The following is a 21,199-nucleotide window of genomic DNA, read 5'->3' as shown; positions in this document are numbered from 1 at the left end:
ATGTTTACTTTACATCAGCACAATTTTGGAACCAAAATTTTTTTTTGTTAGGAAGTTATAAGGGTTAAAAATTGACCAGCAATTTCTCATTTTTGCAACACCATTTTATTTTTACGGGCCACATCACATTTGAAGCCACTTTGAGGGGTCTATATGATAGAAAATACCCAAAAGTGACAGCATTCTAAAAACTGCACCCCTTAAGGTGCTCAAAACCACATTCAAAAAGTTTATTAACCCTTTAGGTGCGTCACAGGAATTTTTAAAAAAAAATTAACATCTAACTTTTTTTCACAAAAAAATACTTCAGGTTCAATTTTTTTTATTTTACCAAGGGCAACAGGAGAAATTGGACTGCAAAAGTTATTGTGCAATTTGTCCTGATGATACCTGATATGTGGGGGGAACCACTGTTTCAGCGCATGGCAGAGCTCAGAAGGGAAGGAGCGCCGTTTGACTTTTTCAATGCAAAATTGGCTGGAATTCAGATCGGACGCCATGTCGCGATTGGAAAACCCCTGATGTACCAAAACAGTGGAAAACCCCCACAAATGACACCATTTTGGAAACTAGACCCCCCAAGGAACTTATCTAGGTGTGTGGTGAGAACTTTGAACCCACAAGGGCTTCACAGAAGTTTATAACGTACAGCGGTACAATTAAAAAATCATATTTTTTCCACAAAAATGATCTTTTCACCCTCAATTCTTATTTTTCCAAGGGTAACAGGACCCTAAAAGTTATTGTGCAATTTGTCCTGAGTACGCTGATACCCCACATGTGGGGGTAAACCACTATTTGGGCGCATGGCAGAGCTCGGAAGGAAAGCAGCGCCATTTGACGTTTTTGGCTGGAATTGAGATCGGACACCATGTCGCGATTGGAAAACCCCTGATGTACCAAAACAGTGGAAACCCCCCACAAATGACACCATTTTGGAAACTAGACCCCCCAAGGAACTTATCTAGGTGTGTGGTGAGCACTTTGAACCCCCCAGTGCTTCACAGAAGTTTATAACGCCCAGGCATGAAAATAAAAAATTCATATTTTTTCCACAAACATGATCTTTTAGTCACCAATTTTTTTTTTATTTTCCCAAGGGTACCAGGAGAAATTGAACCCCAAAAATTGTTCTCCAATTTGTCCTGAGTACGCTGACACCCCATATGTGGGAGAAAACTACTGTATGGACACACGTCGGGGCTCGGAAGGGGAAGTAGTGACGTTTTGGAATGCAGACTTTGATGGAATGGTCTGCGGGTGTCATGTTGCCTTTGGAGAGCCCCTAATGTACCTAAACAGTGGAAACCCCCACAAATGACCCCATTTTGGAAACTAGACCCCCTAAGGAATTTATCTAGATGTGTGGTGAGCACTTTGTACCCCCAAGTGCTTCACAGAAGTTTATAACGCTCGGGCGTGAAAATAAAAAAATCATTTTTTTCCACAAAGTGTGTGAAAATAAAAAAATCATTTTTTTCCACAAAAATGATATTTTTGCCCCCAATTTTTTATTTTCCTAAGGGTAACAGGAGAAATTGGACCCCAAAAGTTGTTTTGCAATTTGTTCTGAGTAGGCTGATACCCTACATGTGGGGGTAAAACACTGTTTGGGCGCATGGCAGAGCTTGGAAGGGAAGGAGCACCATTTGACTTTTTCAACACAGAATTGGCTGGAATTGAGATCAGACGCCATGTTGCATTTGGAGAGCACCTGATGTGCCCAAACAGTGGAAACCCCCAATTCTAACTCCAACCCGAACCCCAACACACCCCTAGCCCTAACCCTAGCCCTAATGGGAAAATGGAAATAAATACATTTTCTTTTAATTTTATTATTTTTCCCTAACTATGGGGGTGATAACGGGGGGTTTGATTTACTATTTATGGCGGTTTTTATGTTTGGCGGCTGTCGCACGCTAAAAGACGCTTTTTATTGTAAAAATAGTTTTTGCATCACTACATATTGAGAGCTATAATTTTTCCATATTTTGACCCACCGAGTAATGTGAGGTCTTATTTTTTGCGGGACGAGTTGACGTTTTTATTGGTATCATTTTCGGGCACGTGACATTTTTTGATCGCTTTTTATTCCGATTTTTGGGACGCAGAATGAACAAAAACCAGCGTTTCATGAATTTCTTTTGGGGGGGGGGGGGGGGTGCGTTTACACCGTTCCGCGTGCGGTAAAATTGATAAAGCGGTTTTATTCTTCAGGTCAGTACGGTTACAGCGATACCTCATTTAGGTCGTTTTTTTATGTTTTGTCGGTTTTATGCAATGAAAACTATTTTATATCAAAAATAATTATTTTTGCATCGCTTTATTCTGCGAGCTATAACTTTTTTATTTTTTCGCTGATGATGCTGTATGGCGGCTCGTTTTTTGCGGGACAAGATGACGTATTCAGCGGTACCATGGATATTTATATGCGTCTTTTTGATCGCGCGTTATTGCACTTTTTGTTTGGCGGTATGAAAATAAATCATTTTTTGCTTCGTTTTTTATTTTTTAAGGGGTTTGCTAAAGGGGTTAACTAATGGGACACTTTTATAGGGCAGGTCGTTATGGACGCGGCGATACCTAATATGTGTACTTCTATTGTTTTTTTTATTTCCAAAAAATGGATTTATTGGGGGAATATTTTTTTTTCTAATTTATTTGGCGATTTTTAAAAAAATTATTTTAACACTTTTTTTTTTTTTTTTTTTACTTTATTACATAGTCCCAGGTGGGACATCACTGTCCTGTGACAGATCGCTGATCTGTCACATCACAGATCAGTGATCAGTCACAGGCACTGCTGCAGACTTCCTCATGCCTGCGCTTTGCAGGCACTGAGGAAGTCAGCTCCCTGCAGGCCCCGTCGCCATCTTGGATTCGGGGGCCTGCAGGGAAAGAGCCCCCCACAGCAGCGCAATGTGCACATTGCGCTGCTGTGGGGGGCTCAGGGAAGCACGGAGGGAGCCCCCTCCCTGCCGATACTTCCCTTTAACCCCCGGTACACAGCGATCATGTTTGATCGTGGTGTGCAAGGGGTTAACGTGTCTGGGGCGGTTCATGACCGCCCCTGACACATTGTGCCAGGTGTCAGCTGTGATTATCATCTGACACCCGGCCGCGATCAGCGGCGCTCACCACGTGGGCACCGCTGATCTCGCTAGACGTACTATCCCGTCCATGGGCATAGGGGCCCGGGTCCCATGGACGGGATAGTACGTCTGATGTCAGAAAGGGGTTAAGGGGAAAAAAAAAAAAAAATGAGCAGGGCTCTCACCTCTTCTTCCAAAGGTCACCCATTATTTTGGTGGCAGTAGGTGACCCAGCTTATACGATGAAATGTTTCATACCCCCTAACATCTCAGACATATAGGCGCCTCTTAATCTAATAGCGATAACTTTATGTCATGGCATATTTTGCACCACATTAGATTGTCACCCACAAGTACCCTGCTGCCCTAGCACATTACTGCATGTTTACAAGCGTAGTGTCGATGCATGGTGGCAAGAAGGGGTTAAAGCTAATAAAACCCATCAACCAGACACACAGTGCCCTGCTCACTACTGATAAACGAGACACTTCCATCCCAGCGCCCATTTAAATGCGATGTGTCACTATATATCCTGTGCTCCAGAAATAGATAATATCCCATTCAGTGCGTGCTGGAGTGTACCCCCCCCCATTGCCGGGGCCACCGCCGGCTGAGAGGAGACCCCAGTAACTGCACTATGATGTCCACAACACTAAAGGGCCTGTCACACTAAGCGATATCGCTAGCAATATCGCTATAACTTGTGACGTTATAGCGATATTACTAGAGATATCGCTGTGTGTGATACTTACCTACAACCCGCTCCCCCGCTGCTTATCGCTGATCGCACGAGAACAGGCTGGACTGTTTCTCGTCGTCAGCTTCCTGCTGTGACGACGAGCGACACGTGGAGCTGGGTGGGAGGACGCAGGATCGACTGGTGTGACAGGTAAGTAGCGACCCCCGTCCCCAGCGATATCGCTGGTGAGATCTGCCTGTGTGGCAGCTCACTAGCGACCACTTAGAGATGCACCAGCGATCCTGACCGCGTCATATTGCTGGTCGGGATCGCTGGTACATCGCTAAGTGTGACAGTACCTTTAAGGCATAAAATAGCTTTCATGAGGCTACAGTACAGCCTCACTAATCACATGATAGCAAGACCAATATGATAAAAGCAGAACTGTATATGTCCCCATGTGTACAGGAAGGAGTCGGCAAACTCCAGACAGTCCTGCACAGCACCACTGAAGCTGGGGCTATCCGTATTGCACAGAGACCTACAAAAAAACAGATGACAGTTCTGGCAGGATAAAACTGGACACAATCATAATCTGCTGCCATCTCACAACCAGCAGCTGCAATCCCTCACAGCTGGGATTTTTTTTTACGCTTATCTTCAGAGATAACAGCCAAAAAAAAAATTCAATTAACCCCAAATAGTAGGCACCAGCAGAGTTTCTGGGTGCAGCAGACACCTGCCTCCAATGTGCAATCAGGAAATTATATATTGTTTAACCCCTTCCCAACCAATGACACCACATAGGCGTCATGAAAACATATGCCATTATGACCATTGATGCCTGTGTGGCGTCATGACTTTAAAGCCCCCCTGCGGGTCGGGTGACCGGGGTCACTGAAAGGTCACCCGACCCGCAGATACAGGGGGATTTGAACTTCACCACAGGGGGCGTGGCTTTGCCCCCACGTGGCTATGATCGCTCTGATTGGCTGTTAAAAGTGAAAAAGCCAATCAGAGCGATAGTAATATTTCATCTATGAAAATTGATGAAATATTACAATCCAGCCATGGCCGATGCTGCAGTAGCATCGGACATGGCTGGAGAAAGTTACCTGACCCCCCCCCCAGCGAGCGGCCCCCGCCACTGAATGACAGCGGCGATGTGCCGCCGCTGTCATCTGCCCCCCCGCCTTCCTTCCGCTCCCCCCCCGCAGTCCGATGACACCCCCAACCACCCCCCAGTGCTAACCGAGTGCCGCTGTCGCTCCTGGTGTCCCACGGTCCCGGATCATGGGCGCCGCCATCTTGGAAAATGGTGGGCGCATGAGCAGTGCGCCCGCATCTGCCAGCTGCAGATTCGATTAATTCATTTTGATCACTCTCACAGTGATCAAAATGAAATAAAAAGTAAATAACCCCCCCCCCATCACCCCCATAGGTAGGCACATATAATAAAATAAAGAAAATATTTTTATTTTTCCGTTAGGGTTAGGGCTAGGGTGGAATTAGGGCTAAGATTAGGGTTAGGCTTGTGGTTAGGGTTATAGCTAGGGTTGGGATTAGGGTTAGGCGTGTGTTGGGGTTAGAATTGAGGGGTTTCCACTGTTTAGGCACATCAGGGGGTCTCCAAACGCGACATGGTGTCACCATTGATTCCAGCCAATTTTGCGTTCAAAAAGTCAAACGGTGCTCCCTCCCTTCCAAGCCCCGACGTGTGCCCAAACAGTGGTTTACCCCAACATATGGGGTATCAGCGTACTCAGGACAAATTGCACAACAACTTTGGGGGTCTAATTTCTCCTGTTACACTTGGGAAAATAAAAAATTGGGGGCTAAAATATTTTTGCGGAAAAAAAATGATTTTTTTATTTTCACGTCTCTGCGTTATAAACTTCTGTGAAGCACTTGGGGGTTCAAAGTGCTCACCAGTCATCTAGATAAGTTCCTTGGAAGGTTTAGTTTCCAAAATGGGGTCACTTGTGGGGGGTTTCTACTGTTTAGGCACATCAGGGGCTCTGCAAACGTAACGACGACCGCAGACCATTCCATCAAAGTCTGCATTTCAAAATGTAACTACTTCCATTCCGAGCCCTGACGTGTGCCCAAACAATGGTTTCCCCCCCACATATGGGGTACCAGCGTACTCAGGACAAATTGGACAACAACTTTTGGGGTCCAATTTCTCCTCTTACCCTTGTGAAAATAAAAAATTGCGAGCTAAAAAAATCATTTTTTGAAGAAAAAAAAAATTTATTTTCACAGCTTTGCGTTATAAACTTCTGTGAAGCACTTAGGGGTTCAAAGTGCTCACCACACATCTAGATAAGTTCCTTGGGGGGGGGTCTAGTTTCCAAAATGGGGTCACTTGTGGGGGGGAGATCCAAAGTTTAGGCACACAGGGGCTCTCCAAACACGACATGGTGTCCGCTAACGATTGGAGCTAATTTTCCTTTCAAAAAGTCAAATGGCGCTCCTTCCCTTCTGAGCCCTGCCGTGCGCCCAAACAGTGCTTCCTCCCCACATATGGGGTACCAGCGTACTCAGGACAAACTGGACAACAACTTTTGTGGTCCAATTTCTCATGTTAGCCATGTGAAAATAAAAAAATAGGGTGCTAAAAAATCATTTTTGAGGAAAAAAAATGATTTTTTTATTTTCACTGCTCTGCGTTATAAACTTTTGTGAAGCACTTGGAGGTTCAAAGTGCTCACTACATATCTAGATAAGTTCCTTAAGGGGTCTAGTTTCCAAAATCATGTCACTTTTGGTGGGGGTTTTCACTGTTTAGGCACACAGGGGCTCTCCAAACGCGACATGGTGTCCGATAACGATTGTAGCTAATTTTCCATGGCGCTCCTTCCCTTCCGTGCGCCCAAACAGTGGTTTATGACCACATATGAGGTATTTGTGTACTCAGGAGAAATTGCCCAACAAATTTTAGGACCCATTTTATCCTGTTGCCCATGTGAAAATGAAGAAATTGATGATAAAAGAAAATTTTTGTTTGAAAAATTAAAAATGTCCTTTTTTTCCTTCCACGTTGCTTTAGTTCCTGTGAAGCACCTGAAGGGTTAATAATCTTCTTGAATGTAGTTTTGAGCACCTTGAGGGGTGCAGTTTTTAGAATGGTGTCACTTTTGGGTATTTTCTGCCATAGAGACCCCTCAAAGTGACTTCAAATGTGATGTGGTCCCTAAAAAAATGGTTTTGTAAATTCTGTTGTAAAAATGAGAAATCACTGGTCAACTTTTTACCCTTATAACTTCCTAACAAAAAAAAAAAAAATTTTGTTTCCAAAATTGTGCTGATGTAAAGTAGACATGTGGGAAATGTTATTTAGTAACTATTTTGTGTCACATAATTCTCTGGTTTAACAGAATAAAAATTTGCAAAATTTTCACCAAATTTCTGATTTTTTTCACAAATAAAAGCAAAAATTAATCGACCTAAATTTACCACTAACATGAAATCAAATATGTCACGAAAAAAACAATCTCAGAATTGCTAGGATCCATTGAAGTGTTCTAGAGTTATTACCTCATAAAGGGACACTGGTCAGAATTGCAAAAAATGGCCAGGTCATTAAGGTCAAAATAGGCTTGGTCATGAAGGGGTTAAATCAGGTTTCTAGGTTAAATGTATTTGGTTTGTTTTTTTATTTGTGTTTTTGTTTTAATTTTTCATAGCAATATAAAAAGTAAAACAAGAAAGGAATATAAAACCTTGTAATTGTCATACTGGCCACTAGGCCTTATAATAGTTTTCAAACATTTTTATTGGATTTTAGTAAACAACAAAGGTTGGGAAAAGGGTGGGAAAGAAGGGAAAGAAAGGGAATTAACAAAGGGAAAGGGTGGGAAAGAGGATTAAGGGCATAAAAAGTAGAGAAATCAAGTCTTTTTAACAATGCCTAACAAAGTACATGAATATACTGTACGTAAAGTATCAAAACCCATACAATGTACCTATATATGAAGCCAAGTTAGCGAATTCAAACCACACCAAGTATAATTAAGTGTTACAGAATTTAGTGTTTCAAACCTTCCATTTGTTGGAATATCTGATTAATCCGTCATTAACGGTTGCAAATCTCTTTTCTATGGAACTATGCTAATGAAGCCTGTCCAAAATTTCACAAAATAATGGTGGGTCAGATTTTTTCCACCAGTAAGCAATTGTATTCTTTACTACTAGAAAGATATGAATGATAAATGTAACTGACTAGGACTTATAATAGACCCCTAATTCCTGTTGGCCACTTTGACACTATCATCGCGGTCCACGTCTATATTTCCTATTTGTATGTCTTGCATGGGAGGAAACCCACCGAAACAAAGTGAAAAGATACAAACTGCTTGCAGATGTTGCCCTTGCTGGGATTTAACCCAGGACCCAAGCGCTGAAAAGCAACAGTGCTAATCACTGAGCCACCATGAATCCCTAATATAAAGAGGTTATTATAGTGGTTTGAAAAAACCACTATATTGTAATCCGAACGCTGCTAACTTATTATAGTGGTTTGAAAAAACCACTATATTGTAATCCGAACGCTGCTAACTTATTCTTCTTATTATTATTAAGTTGATTTCCGCAATTAATGCGGCCCGAACCGCTACACGCACAGACTCCGTTGAGGTGTCGTTTCGAAGCCAGCGTCCATGAGAGGTGTGCTAAGTATTTTTCGTGTCGATCGGATTTGTAGTTTTTGCGCAATTTGCGTTTGAAAATTTTTTTTCCCGTCATTGGAATGCATGTCTCCAATGCTTTTCAATAGGAAATGGCAAAACGTGCCCTGAGGCGATTGAAATGACAGTTGAGCTCATTGATATGCGCAGGCAGACCCAGTTACTATGCCAACGCCTACGAACTTCACTTGAACCCCAGCACAGAGCCTCTGCCACATAATATCAGCTCTTAAAGCGAAACTCACAGCACAAATGCAAATCTAGCTTCATCACATGACGTATGCCCCTGAGAGAGAATGTGCGCCAAAGTGGATTTAAAAGCCCATTGAGCCACCCTGGCTCTTAAAGGGCCGACGCGCCCAAATGAGTATTATAGGGCCGACACTCCAAATCGGAGGCTGACCGACCCCGGCCTCCAAATCGGAGGCTGACCGACCCCGGCCTCCAAATCGGAGGCTGACCGACCCCGGCCTCCAAATCGGAGGCTGACCGACCCCGGCCTCCAAATCGGAGGCTGACCGACCCCGGCCTCCAAATCGGAGGCTGACCGACCCCGGCCTCCAAATCGGAGGCTGACCGACCCCGGCCTCCAAATCGGAGGCTGACCGACCCCGGCCTCCAAATTGGACCCTGAGGAGTTCCGGCCACAAAAATCGGATCCTGAGTGGCCCCGGCCACAAAATCGGACCCTGAGGGGCCCCGGCCACAAAATCCAGTGTCCATGAGAGGTGTGCTAAGTATTTTTCGTGTCGATCGGATTTGTAGTTTTTGCGCAATTTGCGTTTGAAATTTTTTTTTCCCGTCATTGGAATGCACTGTCTCAATGCATTTGAATGGGGAAATTTTGCTATAGACAAAACATGCCCTGAGGCGATTGAAATGGCAGTTAAGCTCCTTGATATGCGCAGGCAGACCCAGTTACTATGCCAACGCCTACGAACGTCACATGACCTCTCCAAGACAGAGCTTCTGCCACATAATATCAGCTCTTAAAGCAAAACCCACAGCACAAATGCAAATATAGCTTCATCACATGACGTATGCCCCTGAGAGAGAATGTGCGCCAAAGTGGATTTAGAAGCCCATTGAGCCACCCTGGCTCTTAAAGGGCCGACGCGCCAAAGTGATTCTTAAAGAGCTGGCGCACCAAAATGAGTCTTAAAGGGCCGGCGTGCCAAATCGAAAGCTGAGCCACCCTGGCATCCAAATCGGACCCAGAGGGGGCCCCGGCCACCAAATCGGACCCAGAGGGGGCCCCGGCCACCAAATCGGACCCAGAGGGGGCCCCGGCCACCAAATCGGACCCAGAGGGGGCCCCGGCCACCAAATCGGACCCAGAGGGGGCCCCGGCCACCAAATCGGACCCAGAGGGGGCCCCGGCCACCAAATCGGACCCAGAGGGGGCCCCGGCCACCAAATCGGACCCAGAGGGGGCCCCGGCCACCAAATCGGACCCCGAGGGGGCCCCGCCCACCAATTCGGACCCCGAGGGGGCCCGCCCACCAATTCGGACCCCGAGGGGGCCCGCCCACCAATTCGGACCCCGAGGGGGCCCGCCCACCAATTCGGACCCCAAGTGGCCCCGTCCACCAAATCGGACCCTAAGGGGCCCCACCCACAAAATCGGACCCTGAGGCCAAAGTGGCCCCTGAGAGGCACCCACAATTAAAACGGATCCTGAGTTGAAAGTCTTGCAGGGGCAGCAGGCAAGTCTCTCTTAAAGGGGCAGCCCGGGCACCATTTCAAACCACTATCTGTACTTCCTTCAGGAAATACACATCTAGTTAGTCATTGTAATCCTGCCTGTGATAATGAGAGAGCAGAAAATTATGTGAAGAACAAGTTTTTTTTGTTTTTTTTTTAAATATAGGGATCTGAAAAATTAAAGACATTATAGAAAAAATATATTTAGCATGAACGCTGATTAAAACAATCGAATGTTTCCTAATGACACATTGCTTCCAGAATGGTGCATCCTAAAGGCCCTTTTACATTTAGCGATGCACCAGCGATCCGACCAGGTCAGGATCACTGGTGCATCGCTAAATGATCGCTAGTGAGCTGCCACACAGGAAGATCTCACAGCGATGCAGCAGCGGATGATACTTACCTTTCACACACAGCGATCCAGATGTACTCCCGCCCGCGTCCAGCAGGAAGCAGACGACGAGAAATGGAGCCGCCCGATCAGCGATGGACAGCGGGGGGAGCCGGTCGGAGGTAAGTATCACACATAGCAATATCGCTAGAACGTCACAAAACCAGTGACGTTTTAGCGATATTGCTATGTGTAAAACCCCCTTTAGCCATCTACTAGACTAATAAGTATCTGATCACAGAGACCCCCACTTCCTATCGTTGGTCCCATGTCTACGACTGAATGCTATGGCAGTTCTACTTTTGTTTTTTCAATGGAGAAGCAAAGTCTATAGGAATGATATAGAGAGCCAAGTACTGCGTTTGGTTATATCCATCAGTCACACAGGGACAGGACAAGTGCTCAACCAACACTCTGCTCAAATGGTTTCACGAGACCGCCAATCATGTCAACAGTGGAGGGTCCCAGAGATTATGGGAATTTTTATAGATTGCCCACAAACTCGTTTAGGGGATAACGTATTTTTCTTTACCATTATGTCACTGGAGATTTGACGCCCCAGAGACTGAGAAAGCCGGGTAATAATCTATAATTGAGGCATTATTGGTTGTCACCCACTCTTCAGAACCAGAAGAATAGATGTAAAAAATCCCACTGGTGGCTCTGGGCTCCTAGGTCACTGCTTCTCCAATACACGAGGCCCATATGCATCAGTGTAACACAGAGGGGCTCCGGAGGCACACAGCTGTACAGAAACCACATGGCCATAAGCAGCGTGAGAGTGATGTGCACTGCCACATAGACAGCACATACCAGCCATGTACAGACCTGGGGAGGACGCCATGTACGGGCCTGGGGAGGACATAACTCTGGACACATTAGGAGACACTATAGGGCAACTTCACTTTTGGGTATCTGCCAGTGACAACTAGTATGTATATCCACACAAAATACCATCTAGTCCCGACATTATCAACGACTGCAGCACTGGATATTACTATTCTTCCTCACATTATATGTTACGGACACAGGACGCACAGATCAGTTTCTGACTCCCTTACTGTATTGTCAGCCTGAGCCTGGTGTCCTGCCCTGGGATCCTCCATATTCTCACCTCTGATATTTATGACTAATAATAGAAGATCAGCCAGGAAGAGTCTTACCCATCCTTTCCCAGACTTGTGGGTTCCTGCAGGTCAATGACCACATCGCCCCCATCCAATGCAGCCCCCGGAATCAGCGCAGCCGCCTCCAGTCTCCATAGACTCCACAGCATGAGATGCACAGTGTCGCCATCTAGTGCACATCCTCGTCATGACATTTCTTGTCCCTGGCAGCACGTGCTCCAGTCATGACACGCGCTGTGGCTCCTGACATTATCCCCTGTATATAAATCTACACACTGGTCCGATATCACAACCCCCTGTTATATCACAATACATCCTGATACACTGCTTGTTTCCTGGCCACACACTGACCTCAATATGGAGAAACATAAACGTGCCCCAACCGCTGTTACCTGCACTCTCTGTCACGATATATTCCCGATGTCACCTGTCGCATACATTGTTACCCTCCACTTATACCCCGTTATTGTAAAACCCTCATTACACCAGGGAACGGCAGTATAAACATACACTACATAATCTCTATATCGTGACATACATGATTCACTGACCACTAGCCAAACCCTTCATTAATACTTCCATACCCCAGGGGCACACACTTACCTCACATTACCTGCCTCTATCACGACACAAAACCATTCTCTTCTATACGATATCACAGGTCGATCCTCATCGTGACACAGACCGACTTTGGATCCTTACCCTAACCCTCGGCTGCCACGACCCACCCTGTATCGCGATATACCGGCCCGTGCAGCAGGTGAGGCAGTTGCCATGGCGCCTGGTGATCACAGCCCTTGCTGCTGCTGCATGGAGGCTGCCAGAGCCGTCCTGTCCCGCCGGTGTCACCTTCCTCTCCTCCACACACAGGCAGAACCGTTACCAAGAGCGGAGTCCCCAGGTGCCGAGCATCGGGCCCGGCCTGACTCACCACGACACAGGGGCTCGCCATGTCTGCTGCTCTGTACCGCGTCAGGGAGACGACTAGCTGCGTGTGTGTCCTCCTCGGCCGGCACCGCGCTCACTGCTCACCTCACAGGCCGCAGCCTGCACACACATGGCCCGGGGCCGCCCGCCGGGGAGGAGGAGGAGCCGCTGTACTGCGCCGCGGCCGGAAACCGGCTCCTGCACAATCCTGTGTGTATCTGGGTATATAGAAGTGTGTGTATATATGTGTATATAGCGGAGTATGTAGAGGTGTGTGTATATATGTGTATATAGCGGAGTATGTAGAGGTGTGTGTATATATGTGTATATAGCGGAGTATGTAGAGGTGTGTGTATATATGTGTATATAGCGGAGTATGTAGAAGTGTGTGTATATATGTGTTTATAGCGGAGTATATAGAAGTGTGTGTATATATGTGTATACAGCGGAGTATGTAGAAGTGTGTGTATATATGTGTATATAGCGGAGTATGTAGAGGTGTGTGTATATATGTGTTTATAGCGGAGTATGTAGAAGTGTGTGTATATATGTGTTTATAGCGGAGTATGTAGAAGTGTGTGTATATATGTGTATATAGCGGAGTATGTAGAGGTGTGTGTATATATGTGTATATAGCGGAGTATGTAGAAGTGTGTGTATATATGTGTATATAGCGGAGTATGTAGAAGTGTGTGTATATATGTGTATATAGCGGAGTATGTAGAAGTGTGTGTATATATGTGTATATAGCGGAGTATGTAGAAGTGTGTGTATATATGTGTATATAGCGGAGTATGTAGAAGTGTGTGTATATATGTGTTTATAGCGGAGTATATAGAAGTGTGTGTATATATGTGTATATAGCGGAGTATGTAGAGGTGTGTGTATATATGTGTATATAGCGGAGTATGTAGAAGTGTGTGTGTATATGTGTATATAGCGGAGTATATAGAAGTGTGTGTATATATGTGTATATAGCGGAGTATGTAGAAGTGTGTGTATATATGTGTTTATAGCGGAGTATGTAGAAGTGTGTGTATATATGTGTTTATAGCGGAGTATGTAGAAGTGTGTGTATATATGTGTTTATAGCGGAGTATGTAGAGGTGTGTGTATATATGTGTATATAGCGGAGTATGTAGAAGTGTGTGTATATATGTGTATATAGCGGAGTATGTAGAAGTGTGTGTATATATGTGTATATAGCGGAGTATGTAGAAGTGTGTGTATATATGTGTATATAGCGGAGTATGTAGAAGTGTGTGTATATATGTGTATATAGCGGAGTATGTAGAAGTGTGTGTATATATGTGTTTATAGCGGAGTATATAGAAGTGTGTGTATATATGTGTATATAGCGGAGTATGTAGAGGTGTGTGTATATATGTGTATATAGCGGAGTATGTAGAAGTGTGTGTGTATATGTGTATATAGCGGAGTATATAGAAGTGTGTGTATATATGTGTATATAGCGGAGTATGTAGAAGTGTGTGTATATATGTGTATATAGCGGAGTATGTAGAAGTGTGTGTATATATGTGTTTATAGCGGAATATGTAGAAGTGTGTGTATATATGTGTTTATAGCGGAGTATATAGAAGTGTGTGTATATATGTGTATATAGCGGAGTATGTAGAGGTGTGTGTATATATGTGTATATAGCGGAGTATGTAGAAGTGTGTGTGTATATGTGTATATAGCGGAGTATATAGAAGTGTGTGTATATATGTGTATATAGCGGAGTATGTAGAAGTGTGTGTATATATGTGTATATAGCGGAGTATGTAGAAGTGTGTGTATATATGTGTTTATAGCGGAGTATGTAGAGGTGTGTGTATATATGTGTATATAGCGGAGTATGTAGAAGTGTGTGTATATATGTGTATATAGCGGAGTATGTAGAAGTGTGTGTATATATGTGTATATAGCGGAGTATGTAGAAGTGTGTGTATATATGTGTATATAGCGGAGTATGTAGAAGTGTGTGTATATATGTGTATATAGCGGAGTATGTAGAAGTGTGTGTATATATGTGTTTATAGCGGAGTATATAGAAGTGTGTGTATATATGTGTATATAGCGGAGTATGTAGAGGTGTGTGTATATATGTGTATATAGCGGAGTATGTAGAAGTGTGTGTGTATATGTGTATATAGCGGAGTATATAGAAGTGTGTGTATATATGTGTATATAGCGGAGTATGTAGAAGTGTGTGTATATATGTGTTTATAGCGGAGTATGTAGAAGTGTGTGTATATATGTGTTTATAGCGGAGTATGTAGAAGTGTGTGTATATATGTGTTTATAGCGGAGTATGTAGAGGTGTGTGTATATATGTGTATATAGCGGAGTATGTAGAAGTGTGTGTATATATGTGTATATAGCGGAGTATGTAGAAGTGTGTGTATATATGTGTATATAGCGGAGTATGTAGAAGTGTGTGTATATATGTGTATATAGCGGAGTATGTAGAAGTGTGTGTATATATGTGTATATAGCGGAGTATGTAGAAGTGTGTGTATATATGTGTTTATAGCGGAGTATATAGAAGTGTGTGTATATATGTGTATATAGCGGAGTATGTAGAGGTGTGTGTATATATGTGTATATAGCGGAGTATGTAGAAGTGTGTGTGTATATGTGTATATAGCGGAGTATATAGAAGTGTGTGTATATATGTGTATATAGCGGAGTATGTAGAAGTGTGTGTATATATGTGTATATAGCGGAGTATGTAGAAGTGTGTGTATATATGTGTTTATAGCGGAGTATGTAGAAGTGTGTGTATATATGTGTTTATAGCGGAGTATATAGAAGTGTGTGTATATATGTGTATATAGCGGAGTATGTAGAGGTGTGTGTATATATGTGTATATAGCGGAGTATGTAGAAGTGTGTGTGTATATGTGTATATAGCGGAGTATATAGAAGTGTGTGTATATATGTGTATATAGCGGAGTATGTAGAAGTGTGTGTATATATGTGTATATAGCGGAGTATGTAGAAGTGTGTGTATATATGTGTATATAGCGGAGTATGTAGAAGTGTGTGTATATATGTGTATATAGCGGAGTATGTAGAAGTGTGTGTATATATGTGTTTATAGCGGAGTATATAGAAGTGTGTGTATATATGTGTATATAGCGGAGTATGTAGAGGTGTGTGTATATATGTGTATATAGCGGAGTATGTAGAAGTGTGTGTGTATATGTGTATATAGCGGAGTATATAGAAGTGTGTGTATATATGTGTATATAGCGGAGTATATAGAAGTGTGTGTATATATGTGTTTATAGCGGAGTATGTAGAAGTGTGTGTATATATGTGTATATAGCGGAGTATGTAGAAGTGTGTGTATATATGTGTTTATAGCGGAGTATGTAGAAGTGTGTGTATATATGTGTTTATAGCGGAGTATGTAGAAGTGTGTGTATATATGTGTATATAGCGGAGTATGTAGAAGTGTGTGTATATATGTGTATATAGCGGAGTATGTAGAAGTGTGTGTATATATGTGTTTATAGCGGAGTATGTAGAAGTGTGTGTATATATGTGTATATAGCGGAGTATGTAGAAGTGTGTGTATATATGTGTATATAGCGGAGTATGTAGAAGTGTGTGTATATATGTGTATATAGCGGAGTATATAGAAGTGTGTGTATATATGTGTATATAGCGGAGTATATAGAAGTGTGTGTATATATGTGTTTATAGCGGAGTATGTAGAAGTGTGTGTATATATGTGTTTATAGCGGAGTATGTAGAAGTGTGTGTATATATGTGTATATAGCGGAGTATGTAGAAGTGTGTGTATATATGTGTATATAGCGGAGTATATAGAAGTGTGTGTATATATGTGTATATAGCGGAGTATATAGAAGTGTGTGTATATATGTGTATATAGCGGAGTATGTAGAAGTGTGTGTATATATGTGTATATAGCGGAGTATGTAGAAGTGTGTGTATATATGTGTATATAGCGGAGTATGTAGAAGTGTGTGTATATATGTGTTTATAGCGGAGTATATAGAAGTGTGTGTATATATGTGTATATAGCGGAGTATGTAGAAGTGTGTGTATATATGTGTATATAGCGGAGTATATAGAAGTGTGTGTATATATGTGTATATAGCGGAGTATGTAGAAGTGTGTGTATATATGTGTATATAGCGGAGTATATAGAAGTGTGTGTATATATGTGTATATAGCGGAGTATGTAGAAGTGTGTGTATATATGTGTATATAGCGGAGTATATAGAAGTGTGTGTATATATGTGTATATAGCGGAGTATGTAGAAGTGTGTGTATATATGTGTATACAGCGGAGTATGTAGAAGTGTGTGTATATATGTGTATATAGCGGAGTATGTAGAAGTGTGTGTATATATGTGTTTATAGCGGAGTATGTAGAAGTGTGTGTATATATGTGTATATAGCGGAGTATGTAGAAGTGTGTGTATATATGTGTTTATAGCGGAGTATATAGAAGTGTGTGTATATATGTGTATATAGCGGAGTATGTAGAAGTGTGTGCATATATGTGTATATAGCGGAGTATGTAGAAGTGTGTGTATATATGTGTATATAGCGGAGTATGTAGAAGTGTGTGTATATATGTGTTTATAGCGGAGTATGTAGAAGCGTGTGTATATATGTGTTTATAGCGGAGTATGTAGAAGTGTGTGTATATATGTGTTTATAGCGGAGTATGTAGAAGTGTGTGTATATATGTGTTTATAGCGGAGTATGTAGAAGCGTGTGTATATATGTGTTTATAGCGGAGTATGTAGAAGTGTGTGTATATATGTGTATATAGCGGAGTATGTAGAAGTGTGTGTATATATGTGTATATAGCGGAGTATGTAGAAGTGTGTGTATATATGTGTATATAGCGGAGTATGTAGAAGTGTGTGTATATATGTGTATATAGCGGAGTATGTAGAAGTGTGTGTATATATGTGTTTATAGCGGAGTATGTAGAAGTGTGTGTATATATGTGTTTATAGCGGAGTATGTAGAGGTGTGTGTATATATGTGTATATAGCGGAGTATGTAGAAGTGTGTGTATATATGTGTATATAGCGGAGTATGTAGAAGTGTGTGTATATATGTGTATATAGCGGAGTATGTAGAAGTGTGTGTATATATGTGTTTTTAGCGGAGTATGTAGAAGTGTGTGTATATATGTGTATATAGCGGAGTATGCAGAAGTGTGTGTATATATGTGTTTATAGCGGAGTATGTAGAGGTGTGTGTATATATGTGTTTATAGCGGAGTATATAGAAGTGTGTGTATATATGTGTATATAGCGGAGTATGTAGAAGTGTGTGTATATATGTGTTTATAGCGGAGTATGTAGAGGTGTGTGTATATATGTGTTTATAGCGGAGTATATAGAAGTGTGTGTATATATGTGTATATAGCGGAGTATGTAGAAGTGTGTGTATATATGTGTATATAGCGGAGTATGTAGAAGTGTGTGTATATATGTGTTTATAGCGGAGTATGTAGAAGTGTGTGTATATATGTGTTTATAGCGGAGTATGTAGAAGTGTGTGTATATATGTGTTTATAGCGGAGTATGTAGAAGTGTGTGTATATATGTGTTTATAGCGGAGTATGTAGAAGCGTGTGTATATATGTGTTTATAGCGGAGTATGTAGAAGCGTGTGTGTATATGTGTTTATAGCGGAGTATGTAGAAGTGTGTGCATATATATGTTTATAGCGGAGTATATAGAAGTGTGTGTATATATGTGTATATAGCGGAGTATGTAGAAGTGTGTGCATATATGTGTTTATAGCGGAGTATGTAGAGGTGTGTGTATATATGTGTATATAGCGGAGTATGTAGAGGTGTGTGTATATATGTGTATACAGCGGAGTATGTAGAGGTGTGTGTATATATGTGTTTATAGCGGAGTATGTAGAAGTGTGTGTATATATGTGTTTATAGCGGAGTATGTAGAGGTGTGTGTATATATGTGTATATAGCGGAGTATGTAGAAGTGTGTGTATATATGTGTTTATAGCGGAGTATGTAGAGGTGTGTGTATATATGTGTATATAGCGGAGTATGTAGAGGTGTGTGTATATATGTGTATATAGCGGAGTATGTAGAGGTGTGTGTATATATGTGTTTATAGCGGAGTATGTAGAAGTGTGTGTATATATGTGTTTATAGCGGAGTATGTAGAGGTGTGTGTATATATGTGTATATAGCGGAGTATGTAGAAGTGTGTGTATATATGTGTTTATAGCGGAGTATGTAGAAGTGTGTGCATATATATGTTTATAGCGGAGTATATAGAAGTGTGTGTATATATGTGTATATAGCGGAGTATGTAGAAGTGTGTGCATATATGTGTTTATAGCGGAGTATGTAGAGGTGTGTGTATATATGTGTATATAGCGGAGTATGTAGAGGTGTGTGTATATATGTGTATACAGCGGAGTATGTAGAGGTGTGTGTATATATGTGTTTATAGCGGAGTATGTAGAAGTGTGTGTATATATGTGTTTATAGCGGAGTATGTAGAGGTGTGTGTATATATGTGTATATAGCGGAGTATGTAGAAGTGTGTGTATATATGTGTTTATAGCGGAGTATGTAGAGGTGTGTGTATATATGTGTATATAGCGGAGTATGTAGAGGTGTGTGTATATATGTGTATATAGCGGAGTATGTAGAGGTGTGTGTATATATGTGTTTATAGCGGAGTATGTAGAAGTGTGTATATATGTGTTTATAGCGGAGTATGTAGAGGTGTGTGTATATATGTGTATATAGCGGAGTATGTAGAAGTGTGTGTATATATGTGTTTATAGCGGAGTATGCAGAAGCGTGTGTATATATGTGTTTATAGCGGAGTATGTAGAAGTGTGTGTATATATGTGTTTATAGCTGATTATGTAGAAGTGTGTGTATATATGTGTATATAGCGGAGTATGTAGAAGCGTGTGTATATATGTGTTTATAGCGGAGTATGTAGAAGCGTGTGTATATATGTGTTTATAGCGGAGTATGTAGAAGCGTGTGTATATATGTGTTTATAGCGGAGTATGTAGAAGCGTGTGTATATATGTGTTTATAGCGGAGTATGTAGAAGCGTGTGTATATATGTGTTTATAGCGGATTATGTAGAAGTGTGTGTATATATGTGTATATAGCGGAGTATGTAGAAGCGTGTGTATATATGTGTTTATAGCGGAGTATGTAGAAGTGTGTGCATATATGTGTTTATAGCGGAGTATGTAGAAGTGTGTGTATATATGTGTTTATAGCGGAGTATGTAGAAGTGTGTGTATATATGTGTTTATAGCGGATTATGTAGAAGTGTGTGTATATATGTGTATATAGCGGAGTATGTAGAAGCGTGTGTATATATGTGTTTATAGCGGAGTATGTAGAGGTGTGTGTATATATGTGTATATAGCGGAGTATGTAGAGGTGTGTGTATATATGTGTTTATAGCGGAGTATGTAGAAGTGTGTGCATATATGTGTTTATAGCGGAGTATATAGAAGTGTGTGTATATATGTGTATATAGCGGAGTATGTAGAAGTGTGTGCATATATGTGTTTATAGCGGAGTATGTAGAGGTGTGTGTATATATGTGTATATAGCGGAGTATGTAGAGGTGTGTGTATATATGTGTATACAGCGGAGTATGTAGAGGTGTGTGTATATATGTGTTTATAGCGGAGTATGTAGAAGTGTGTGTATATATGTGTTTATAGCGGAGTATGTAGAGGTGTGTGTATATATGTGTATATAGCGGAGTATGTAGAAGTGTGTGTATATATGTGTTTATAGCGGAGTATGTAGAGGTGTGTGTATATATGTGTATATAGCGGAGTATGTAGAGGTGTGTGTATATATGTGTATATAGCGGAGTATGTAGAGGTGTGTGTATATATGTGTTTATAGCGGAGTATGTAGAAGTGTGTGTATATATGTGTTTATAGCGGAGTATGTAGAGGTGTGTGTATATATGTGTATATAGCGGAGTATGTAGAAGTGTGTGTATATATGTGTTTATAGCGGAGTATGCAGAAGCGTGTGTATATATGTGTTTATAGCGGAGTATGTAGAAGCGTGTGCATATATGTGTTTATAGCGGAGTATGTAGAAGTGTGTGTATATATGTGTATATAGCGGAGTATGTAGAAGTGTGTGTATATATGTGTTTATAGCGGAGTATGTAGAAGTGTGTGTATATATGCGTTTATAGCGGAGTATGTAGAAGTGTGTGTATATATGCGTTTATAGCGGAGTATGTAGAAGTGTGTGTATATATGTGTTTATAGCGGAGTATGTAGAAGCGTGTGTATATATGTGTTTATAGCGGAGTATGTAGAAGCGTGTGTATATATGCGTTTATAGCGGAGTATGTAGAAGCGTGTGTATATATGCGTTTATAGCGGAGTATGTAGAAGCGTGTGTATATATGCGTTTATAGCGGAGTATGTAGAAGCGTGTGTATATATGCGTTTATAGCGGAGTATATAGAAGCGTGTGTATATATGTGTATATAGCGGAGTATGTAGAAGTGTGTGTATATATGTGTTTATAGCGGAGTATGTAG

At 41.7% G+C, this 21,199-nt stretch overlaps 1 protein-coding gene across 2 annotated transcripts in view; it reads right to left on the bottom strand.

The window, feature by feature from the left end:
• Positions 1 to 12,821, bottom strand: part of HPRT1 (hypoxanthine phosphoribosyltransferase 1) — a 130,949-nt gene extending 118,128 nt beyond the window's left edge. The window contains exon 1 of one of the 2 annotated variants that reach the window (XM_073543514.1): positions 12,616 to 12,821. In XM_073543514.1, the coding sequence (XP_073399615.1) occupies positions 12,616 to 12,636 (21 nt within the window). In that variant the 5' untranslated portion in view covers positions 12,637 to 12,821. The remainder of the gene's footprint in view (positions 1 to 12,615) is intronic. The other variant, XM_073543513.1, reaches the window with a different exon arrangement.
• Positions 12,822 to 21,199: the final 8,378 nt, after the last annotated feature.

Source organism: Dendrobates tinctorius, unplaced genomic scaffold, assembly GCF_039654945.1.
Source record: "Dendrobates tinctorius isolate UK_male_01 unplaced genomic scaffold, ASM3965494v1 ptg000133l, whole genome shotgun sequence".
Taxonomy (NCBI): Eukaryota; Metazoa; Chordata; class Amphibia; order Anura; family Dendrobatidae; genus Dendrobates; species Dendrobates tinctorius.
The sequence above is the reverse complement of the archived record's forward strand: the minus strand, read 5'-3'. Positions and strand labels throughout refer to the sequence as shown.